General features: G+C 37.8%; 1 protein-coding gene across 1 annotated transcript in view; it reads right to left on the reverse strand.

Annotated features, from left to right (window-relative positions):
- WFS1 (Wolfram syndrome 1 (wolframin)) overlaps positions 1 to 10,469 on the reverse strand; it is a 34,046-nt gene extending 23,577 nt beyond the window's left edge. The window contains 1 exon segment of the mRNA XM_009328843.1: positions 10,277 to 10,469. Within this exon segment, the coding sequence (XP_009327118.1) occupies positions 10,277 to 10,469 (193 nt within the window).
- Positions 10,470 to 11,085: the final 616 nt, after the last annotated feature.

Consider the following 11,085-nt stretch of genomic DNA (forward strand, 5'->3'; position numbering starts at 1 on the left):
TTATAAAAAGTCACAGGATGTCAAGCATTTCCCTCAGCTCCATGTTATTAACTGACAAGAGTAATTTACGTGTTTGATTAAGAGTAGTGTGGAACAAGCTTTCATCCACAGGTCCTTTCACCAGTTAAATCACTGGGGTGGGAGCAGGGAGGGAAGAATGTCGTCTTTGATGTTAGATCTTCTCCCACACGTGAACAAATTCTCCGTACACCATGAAGTGTACTGATGTCTGAACTGACCTTTGTCACATTGCACAGCACTGTACTTACTTGAAGCTTCAGGCATACATCAGTTTACTGCTTTCGCAAGAAGGCCTTACTGTAATTGAATCTGGAAGGAAGTACCGTCTGAATGACAAAGAAAACTACTTGCTTTTACTTTGAGAGGATACTAGTATGAATAACCTATGTTCGCTGCTCAGCTCCACCCCTCCCACCATGCTCCACAAGGTAAGGTGAACAAATGTGTAGGTGGAGACAGACGTGACACAGAAAAGACAGGATTAGCTACTGTATTTGAAAAAGCCTCTTCCGTGACTTTCATCATGATGAACTTGAAGCTGGATTTTTATTTTATCTTTTATGCCTAGAGATTTCCACAAAAACATGCCTCTGAAGTGCAACATCTAAAGCGTATCGCATAGTTAGAATAAAAGTGCCTAAGTAGTACTTGCAGATAGAGTCAAACTGTTCTACTATCATTAAGTTCAGAGTTATAACTGCACTCTGTGCCACAAACTTCATCAGGGAAACTAGAGTTTATATTAAACTGTAGCTATTTGACCCAGCACTGGATTAGCTTGAAAAAGAAACAGCTAGTAACAGCTCAAAAACATGCTATAAATCCTGTCCTAAAGGAAGTTAGGGAGGTGCACAGAAAGGATGCGTATCACCTTAATTATTAACATAAACATCCACAAAGAAAGTCAGCTTGCTGGAAGCCAGTCATTTTTTAACATTCTTTTTTCATCCTCAGTTTGTATTTAAGGACCCCAAAATGTGTTCTCTGTCCCCTGGATTTCAATGCCTTCTGTAGAATAAAGCTAAAATTAACTAAAAGAGAAAAAGCATCACCCGAAACAAAGCATGACTAAGCATGCATCTGCTAAAGACAACCCACCTGCAAAAACTCTGTATTGCAGACTGCTTTGAAGCATTGGCATCTTTCGTCTCTGGCCAACTGAATGGGATTCTCAAACCACTGTTCTAAGGGAATTCTGTCTCCTACTCCTCAGCTTTCATCAGTCTTGCTCTCTATTCCTCCAATATTTACCTTTGCTAGGGTTACAGTCAGAAAGAGAAGCTGTTATAGCTTCTTATGAAGTCAGTAGAAGTCTTGCTACAGAGTTCAAAATTATGATAGGACTGTACTGTAATCATCTGGTCGTTTTGGGCTACTTAAAAAAAAAAACCCGAAACAAAGCATGACTAAAGCATCAGAAATAATAGCCTGTCACCAAAGTGAAGCAGTTAATTTATGTTAGAAGACAGAACAAATTTGCTTTAAGAAGTTCACAAATTAAATACACAAGCTATAGAATATAATTTTCTTGCAGATTCTCAGCAATAGCTCATTTGCTAATACAAAGAAAATTTTACACTGTTGAAATCTGAAGGTTTTGTAACATTAGGTAGGAAGCCAGCAAGAAGAATGCATGCATATACAAAGTAAATAATGCAGGCATATTTGTCCAAGCAATAAATAGTCAATGAAAAAGTAGGAAAACAAAAGCTTAAGGGCATGCCTGCCCAGGGATATCAACCAAAACAGATATACACAAACACATTTTGTGAAAAATCTCCCTAGAAGGTATTTCTTTTGGAGTCACGCCCTATATAATAAATAGCTCCAGTCCATTTTGGAAGTGTATGGTGGTAATTCTGATACAGTGTTACACAGAATTTTTTGCAGGAAAAGTTCCTTCTGTAAGCACAAATCTGGTAAGTTTATCAAAACCCAACAAATTCAAAATTTTCAGGGAACAGTGCCCAGCTTTTTATTACAGATTTTGTTTTCATTATTTCATTACGAAACAAGCTTTCTAGAATCTCAGACACACTTAGGAGCAAAGGCATACACATTAATGACAAAATAAAAAATCCCTTCATTTGCTAGAAGATGCTATGTAAGCATATCTCCAAAGTGAAAGGTGTCCAATTTCTTTCTTTCAGGAAAAAGATTTAAACTGTTCATCCACAGGTAAATTGTCTATTATCAATGTGCTTTTAGAAGAAGTTGATCTGTACATTTTGTAACAAAAATTAAGGATCTAATAGCTTTTGTGTGTCACTGGATTGTACTGTCGAGCTTTCAATGTTCAGCGGAGCCAGTTTCTCTCTCTAGAGAAATCCTCCTACTCACTTTCCACAAGCTGCAAAAGTTCAGTGGTATTGTGTGCAGTACCTATGTAGGAGTAAAGTTTCTGGAAAGACTGACATTCCACTTAAAAGCCGGCATTAAGCATCACGTCATAAACATGATTTGTACATATAGAATATAATGACACAAACAGAGGAACTGACTGGAGAGGGAGAAATATTTTGTACAAACGTCATTGTTTTGATAAATGGTTTTATTAACTTTAGATGCTTATTTGCTCATCCATGAATGTTGAATCCTTGCATCCATTCAGAAGCCTCCTGGATTCTTATCTTAACTGCAAAGTAAGGACTTGGTACTATAAAGAGTACACTGCATGTTTTTCTTCTATGCACTTCAACTTCCATGGTGAGATCTTAAGGCGGTCCTACTTGCCCCAAGAACAATTAAAAACATTTACATTAGCATACATCGCCAGGCATTCTATTTTTAAAGGTGGTAACAGGGATGGGAGTTAGGGGAACAACATTTGTTTACAGAGGTGTTGAAGTCTAGGACTCAACTCTGCTTTCTCTGGGAGCAGCAATGCATTTGTAGGTAGGATAATAGTCTTAGTCACACCACAATTGCAAGTCATCAAATAGCATTAAATTGAAAAGGGAACAACTTCTGTACCCCCACAAAATGAAGAAAAATTGTCAAGAAAGCAATTAAAAAAAAAAAGCATGTAGGTGGAAGACTAAGAGTGATGATATTATAGAGACTATAAATTTTAAAAGTGGAGGGAAAACTATTTGTAAAAGGTTTCTTTCTAGCATAGCTATTAATGTACAATGATCATTTAAAGTCATTAAAATAATTTTACACACAACTAATGAGACAGCCCTGCTGCTTTTTCTATACAGGCATCTCTGATTAAATCCTTTATGGATGAGCTGGGATAAATCTAACATGTTCCAAAACTGGAGAGTTAAAAATAAATAAGCTTTTTGTCATTTCTCAGTTGATAATCATCATTATCAACCCTCCCCACCAAAAAAAAAAAAGAGAGAAAGAAAAATGCAACCTTCAGAAAAGCACTGCGAGAAAGAGTTGAGATCATAAGCCTCACCAAGCCCACATATTTTTGTAGGTGAAGACCTAAAGTTATCATAACAACCTGCATGATGCTCAGTGGAATTTCAGCAGTTGTGCAGTGGAGGCTCCAGACACAGACACTGTAGCAGTTCATGAGCTTGCCGTCAAAATAGAGTGGCCCTTAAAAACGACCAACCCCAATTGTTTTGCAAGTCCACAGTGCCTTATTACCTTGCTTAGTAAGCACTTCTAATAATTAACTGACTTTGCAAAGGATTGGTTTTATTTCCCAGTTTACTGCTTCCAGTCTGACCTTCTAACTTTCGCAATGAAGAGGGCCTTCTGCGGCTGCAAGGGTTTCACAGTTTCACACAGTTTCAAGTATCTCCTTGATTATTGTAGTGTAACAGGGATTTGTTGCAGTTTTATTTGAAGATGAATGTACAGATATTAGGTACTTCCAAATGCTTTCCTCCAAAGCCACTGCAAAATATCTACAGAGATTAGCAGTTCTTGCTGCTGATGAATGCAGATGTGTTATATTAGAAAGCTGGTTCAGATGAGGAATGTACTTTTAACTTTCCAACTGTTCCCATTTAATGCATTTTGTGTGCACAGTGGAACATGCATACTGGATTCCTTTTGGAGGAAACGAAATTGAAAGATTGTATTCCAAATGCTAGATTAAATTTTTAAATGTGTACAACAGGAGCGATTTACAGAGCTATTCCTATTTCACTACATGATTTACCAATGTGAATATAGCTCTTCCCTTTCTATTCTTCAGCTGCTCATTTCTATCCCTCTAACACCCTGCAGCTATGCTAGAACATTTTGTTACCATAAATGAACACAGATTAGGAAATCGATCCACCTGAAAAATAATGGAGGAAGATTGAGCTAGGGTACTTCCCTTAATCTGGTTCATTGTGCGAATGCAAAAATTGTTATCAGCCGAAGAAAACATTTATGCATTTCAAATGGTGAAAGAGGCAAAGATGGAGAATCTTTCCTCAAATAAAAGGGTGTCCAAGCCTAGTCCCACATATGGTAAAAACACCAGCATGTTATTGACAACAATAGCAGGAGACCTGAAAAAGCCAATTCTCATTGTCCTGTACTGACTATGACTATGTCCCAAAATTGTATTTGAAAGTAGTCATTAACTTTTGTTTGGATAGAATCCTTTCTCTCCCACAGCAATGCTTAGCGAATGAGCTTTCCAGGAGCCCGAGTAATTACAGGTAAAGTTTGAAGGGGCATTAATAAACTGACAGATAAATTGTTAAGTAATTAATACTTCAAGGTATAATCCTCCTCTTCTAACAATCAAAGATTTTTCTGAGATTTCTTCAAGCTTTGCACAAACATTTCAATTTGCCTCAAGAGTTAGTCTGTACAAGCAAACTGCCAGAAAATGAAGACACAGAAGTGCTAAAATAGAGCTTTGAAGCAAAGGCTAACACTCGGAAAATATTTGTAAGTTAGAGAGGTTCCCTATTTGTTAGCTACCATTTAGCAACGCGTTCGAGACGCACTGTTGTACATTGTAACAATGTGTTGTAAACTGTTCAGAAGAATTTTTTTGTACTATTTATAACTTCTAAGTCATGCAATTTATAAAGTAATTCTCTTCCAAGAGATACAAAAAACCTTGTAACCTTCCTAAGTACAAGCAGAACTCCACACATGTACAAACAAAACATAAGAAATTGATTTCTGTCTGCAAAGCTCTCAGTACAAATACCTTCCCCACATTCTCAGTTCTACAGCAATAGATTTGTACATATTTCCTTAACAGCAAAAACATGGACAAAACAAAAATTAGTTCCTTAACCAGAGATGTTTCTTCAAGCACTGCAACTTAGCTTTCCAACACTCTCAAAACTTCCCAAACTCTCACCTTTGAATTCCTACCCGATTCCTCCTCTCCAACCTTACTGGCTAGCAGATGTACATGAATGATGTAAAAAACCAAATAAAATCTGTTTCACCCACATATAAAAAATTATCACCTTCACGTTGCCTCCCAGATTTCTCTATTATCCTAGGATGTCCTCTTTTACCTGCTGACTGGCAGACAGTCAATTTTTAAGACAGACACTTTACATGCTTGAAAGTACTTAAGCATTACAAGAAACGGTAACACCTTCAGATAACTTGCAGCCCAATAAATATTCACCTGGGGTGAGAGTCAATCCGGTTCAAGTTACCATTATAGCTGACTTGAAGCAGTTACTTTAACCCAGACATCCCAGGCAAGTATCCGATCACTATCGTATTGTGAGAAGTTTCTCTCAATTCTGCTTTCCTTTCAACTGAATCAAAAGTGAAACATCCACTGGGCCGCAGAAAGCTACTTTCTAGCTCAGCAATACAGACCACTTACCTGGAGCGTGGATTCATGTGTCTATTCCAAAAACATTACATTAATAGCAGCAGTATTCAGATACTCACATGCTGACTAAGTGAACATGCTGCTGGTGCTTTTTTCATAGCTCTGCTCTGTGTACACAGAGGAAATGGTTCCACTAGCAAGAATGATGTTTTTAAGCCTATTTGGAAAAGCTGGTGTTGGGACCTCCAGAGCTCTCATCTGAGCGATTTCTTTTCGCATTGCTTTAGGGCTGTATCTGAAGGAAGCATGGTGCATAGGGCAGATGAAATACAGATGCCAAAAAGGGGTATGTAGCAGCTAGACAGAAACTGAGGGGCCTGTGCACCTGGGAGGCATAAAAGTGTCTTAGGAGATTTGAGTCTTAGTCTGTTTCAACAAACTTCACCAGACTTCATTAGCAAGCAGCCACTGGTCTTCCTTGCTACACACCACGTTCCTCTTGGCACAGACTACTAAAATAATGGCAGAACTTTTTTGTATAAGCAATTGGCAACTCTCCTGTAATTTGCTTACATGAATACTGATGACTCAATGGTTTTAAAATTTCAGAAGCCCTAATTAGTAGTGTATATGCTTTGCTCACTAATAAACTTCCTGTCCAGGAACATCCATGAAAGAGTAACATTTTAAAAAAAAATTTTATTTATTTTTAAACATGAGAGTTGATGTATTGATATTCACTCCATTCCTATCACATAAACAAAACAATAACATACAGGCAGAATATAGAGAATGCAACAACTTTGGGTAGAAATAGGAACACCTTCCTTTTTTTAAAGCAACAGAAACAATATCTACAAATCATCTCAAGCTCAACAACTGAATATTGTTTTCTTCATTAAATACAGATTTGATTTGCACAATAAATTCACAAAGCACTGTTGCCTCCCATTGTGAAATGAATTATGCAAGGAATGAACAAAACCACTATCTAATGATACATTAGCAGAAGACACATTGAAGAGCTGCTATGAAAAACCCATAGTATAGGATTTTGATCCAAATGAAGTACCTGGGCAGCTGAGGATGTGTTTGTGCTTAACTGCTTTACTGAGTCAGAGCCAGGGCATTCATTAATTTGCTGGATTATACTGCAAGATATGGATAATGATGCAGCAGAAGGAGATGGGCGTTTCCAGGAAATAAATTACTTAATGTTCACGTTGATGCTATAGCCTTACACAGCGTATATAAGTAGAGAATAGAAGAAAAAGCACAGATCAGAAATACAGATACATTGGCAAGAATATTTCAAGAATCATCAAATGGTTGAGGTTTGAAGGGACCTCTGGAGGTCATCTGCTCCAACCCCCCATGCTCAGGCAGGGTCACCTACAGCTGGTTGCCCAGGACCGTGTCCAGGTGGCTTTTGAGTATCTCCAAGGATGGAGACTCCATGACCTCTCTGGGCAACCTGTGCTAGCGCTTGGTCACCCTCACAGTAAAAAAGAAAAAAAAAAAGAAAAAAGAAGCGTTTCCTGATGTTCAGAGGGAACCTCCCGTATTTCAGTTTGTGCTCACTGCCTCTGGTCCCGTCACTGGGCACCACTGGAAAGAGCCTGGCTCCATCCTCTTTGCACCCTCCTTTCAGGTATTTCTATACCTTGGTGAGATCCCCCTGAGCCTTCTCTTCTCCAGGCTGAACAGTCCCAGCTCTCTCAGCCGTTCCTCATAGGGAGAGATGCTCCAGCCCCTTCATCATCTTATGGCCCTTTGTTAAACTCTCTCCAGTCTGTCCATGTCTCTTGTACTGGGGAGCCCAGAACTGGACACAGTACTCCAGGTGTGGCCTCACCAGTGCTGAGTAGAGGGGAAGGATCACCTCCCTCCACCTGCTGGCAATGCTTTGTCTAATGCAGCCCAGGATACCAGTAACCTTCTTTGCGGGAAGGGCACATGGGCATGTGGTAGATATTATCTTGAAAGGCAGTTTTAGCTCAAGCCTATTTGAGATGGACGTTGTACATCTCCCCTTCTCCAACAGAAATTTTAGCTGGTTTATTAAAAATTAAATTAATTCTATTACAAATTTGAGTTTGTAGAATTTTGTGCAAGATATTTAAGTCACCAATAGAGAGAAGTTTTCTACATGTTTAATATTTATTGAGATAGCTTTCTGTACAGCAATGTGCTGGTTTTTCTGTCCTCTTTTACATCATTCAGAGTTACAGTCATCGTCATAGTGACACATAGTGAGTATTCAAAGTAACTGACTTCTTAATCTTCCAAGAAGTCAGAACAGCCCTTCCCAGAACATCTGTTCTAGCGCATATGTCCTTTCATACAACCAGACCACAACACATCATGGCTAAGAGACCAGATCCTTCACTCTTCTTAGATATATCAGCAACTTGAATGTTATTTATTGGTAAAGGCTCTAGTGATTCCAAGGAATACCTTCTCTATCAGTTTAAATATTTTGAAAATTGCTGAAGTGCCAATTTTCTGTTTGAGACATCACTTTTTTCATATTTGTTTCCATATGCACACACGAGACTGAATTTGCACTTCTATTTGTACTTCTTTCTGAAGTCCTACTAAAGCCCCGGTTTTAAGTTCTGATGACCAGCGCTGCTGTGGGTGGAAGAAAAATTCTCTGCTTCCTTTCTTTTAAACGAGTTTTCAGTTCTAGAATCTGTTAGGATTATGACAAATTACATAATCCAAAATAACCGTAGAAGAAAAGATCATGTTTCTTCATCTGATATTATCAAACACATTTACTATCTAAATCCACTAAAATCTTGGTTGTTACAGACTCCAGCATGACACAATGGCAATAGTAGCTCATTCTGCAGCATTAAATACTTGCGTATATTAAGATGGGGATGGAAAGGGCAATGACAGTGGCACCAGGCACTGAGAAGATTTTCATGGGAAGAGATTTAAAGTAATCAGGAATGAATCACAACTGAAATGGAGAAATACATCAATGCTTGAAAGTCCTCTTTTATAGGGGCACAAACAAAAGTGTCTATAATACAAAACTGCATAGGGATCATTAGTAAATACACAGGCCTGTAAAGAGAACTCAGACAAAACTGAGTATGATTTTAAAAGTCCAATATTTGTATGGAATAAGAAAATCTCCAAATTAGCTAGGAAAGAATACCTGACAGAACCTCTGCGTAAAACACCACTAGATTGATAGCTTGTATTAATTTTCAGACTCTTGCATGAATGTGGGCACCAACAACAGAAAGCTGTTTTCCTCTTGCAAATCATATGACAAAGCCCAAGATAACTCCATACCATATTCCTAATATTGTTGCTATTCTTTCCCTGTTGAAGCTTACTAAGAAACTGGAGAATGAAGAAAGGAAGAAACATACCTGTTAGCACTGATCCTAATAATAATAATCATGTAATTAACATTATGTGTGTCAATTCTCCATCATCCCTGAATTCTTTTACAGGTGGGCGAGATGACAAAGTTGGTAATGATACACTGAGGCATGTTAGAAATTCAGGTATCCATAAAAATTCTCCTCCATCTGGAACGTGCCTTTTAGTAACAAGGAACCCAGAAGGTTCCAACTGTCAATTCTGAATTAGGTGCAGACAGTAGATGCACTAACACAGCCACAATATTGGCCTGAACTATGCGCAGAGCTCAGCTGCATCTGATACATGCCATGTAGATATTCACACATTTAATGATTTTAAACTCTTGGATAGCCTTATTACCTTTAATAGAGTGACTCATATTTATGAATGTAAGGGCATGCACATAAGCAGTTTCAGAATCAAAAGTCCAATTTTAAAGGAAGTTAAAGAGCAGTAATCCTGCTAGACCTCGAACATAAGACTTTCTTGCACAAGTGTTAGATTACAAACCGAATTTCAAACTGGAATTCAGCAGCTCAATACAGGAGCCAGATATTTTTCTTTCTACTTTTTGCGCGAGGCACTTTTCTTACCCCATCAGTTTTCACAATCTTTGAAACTCAATGGATTCACACTGAGGGGGGAAAAAAAAAAAAGTATCATTCTGCCTTTCAAGATGTATCATGATTCTTAATCCAACTTCTTATCTGCCTGCTAATCTTAAGTTCTGTCACTCTGGTTTCATATATCAGCTTATTATTCCCTCAGTCTACATTACAGTAGTATCTATTCATCCATATTAGAATTCATATTAAAGCTATAGTTAGCATGTGATCTAGCCAACTAAAAAAATTAAATCGAAACCTTAATATTATGCTAAATTACATTTAATTCTTCCTGTCAATTTTTCAAACAAACTTCCTTCCTGTTGCTCTGTACATATAACAAAAATTGGGTGGGAAAACTCGAAAATATGCACAAAGTAAGATGCTGAAGAAAAGTCTCTTCCACAACAACAGGTTAAAAGAAATTGGAGAAATTTATTTTCCTACTTTACAGTATCTCTTTAAACAGAGTTTAGAATACATACACACACAATAATCTCCGAATGTTTAACATAAGCCAATTTTGCATAAAAATTGCTTTCATACTTACCATTTTTTCCAGCTTTCTCCTTGCTATGGGAGTAGCCAGGAACTGAAGAAGAAAAAGTTACAGTACTTCCTGAAGATGGTCCAGCTTTCTGATTGTTCCCACTATGGTCCACAGCAGCAGCATTGAGCTGGGACCTTCCAAGGTGCAGCTGGGGGTGAGAGGGACTTGAGGAGGGATCAGGATCTGAATTCATTTTAGCTGCAAAAGAGGAGAATTATGATTAATTATCAGATAGTAGGGTTACAACGTAAAACTAGAGTAAAAATGGTTTTACTGAATCTGAATATATTTATATAATTTGTTGAACAAAAAGCCTAGAAAAGGGCAAGACGACTGATAGCAACTTCAAGATGTATTTATACATTCTTCAATAATTCCAAGCATGAGCACCTATTGTTGAATAAGACTGACCATATATAGCATTGTGCCAAAATAGCGACTGCCTTTTTTTCCTAACTAAATAAGAATTGACTTTCAAGTGTAGATAAATGCTGAAGTTAATGACTCAGTCCTGAAAATACGGCATATAAATAACTTCTTTGAATCCAATGTTCTACTATCACATGCAAAGACCAGGCCCTAACTTTTTATGGAACAGTATTGACACGTCTATAATGATAGAAAAATTCACTTCACATCAGGCGCCTGGTTCACGGCCACCACCTGATCAGGCAACAGAGAAAGACAAGAAAGATAAGGCAAAGGAGGAGAAGGTGTAGAACTCTGCCACTGGAAATGAGGAGAAGGACACCACTAAAAATGCTCTTTATAAACACTTCCAATTGAAATACACACGATCCAAAATAAGC

The sequence above is a fragment of the Pygoscelis adeliae genome, unplaced genomic scaffold, assembly GCF_000699105.1.
Source record: "Pygoscelis adeliae isolate BGI_AS28 unplaced genomic scaffold, ASM69910v1 Scaffold66, whole genome shotgun sequence".
Taxonomy (NCBI): domain Eukaryota; kingdom Metazoa; phylum Chordata; class Aves; order Sphenisciformes; family Spheniscidae; genus Pygoscelis; species Pygoscelis adeliae.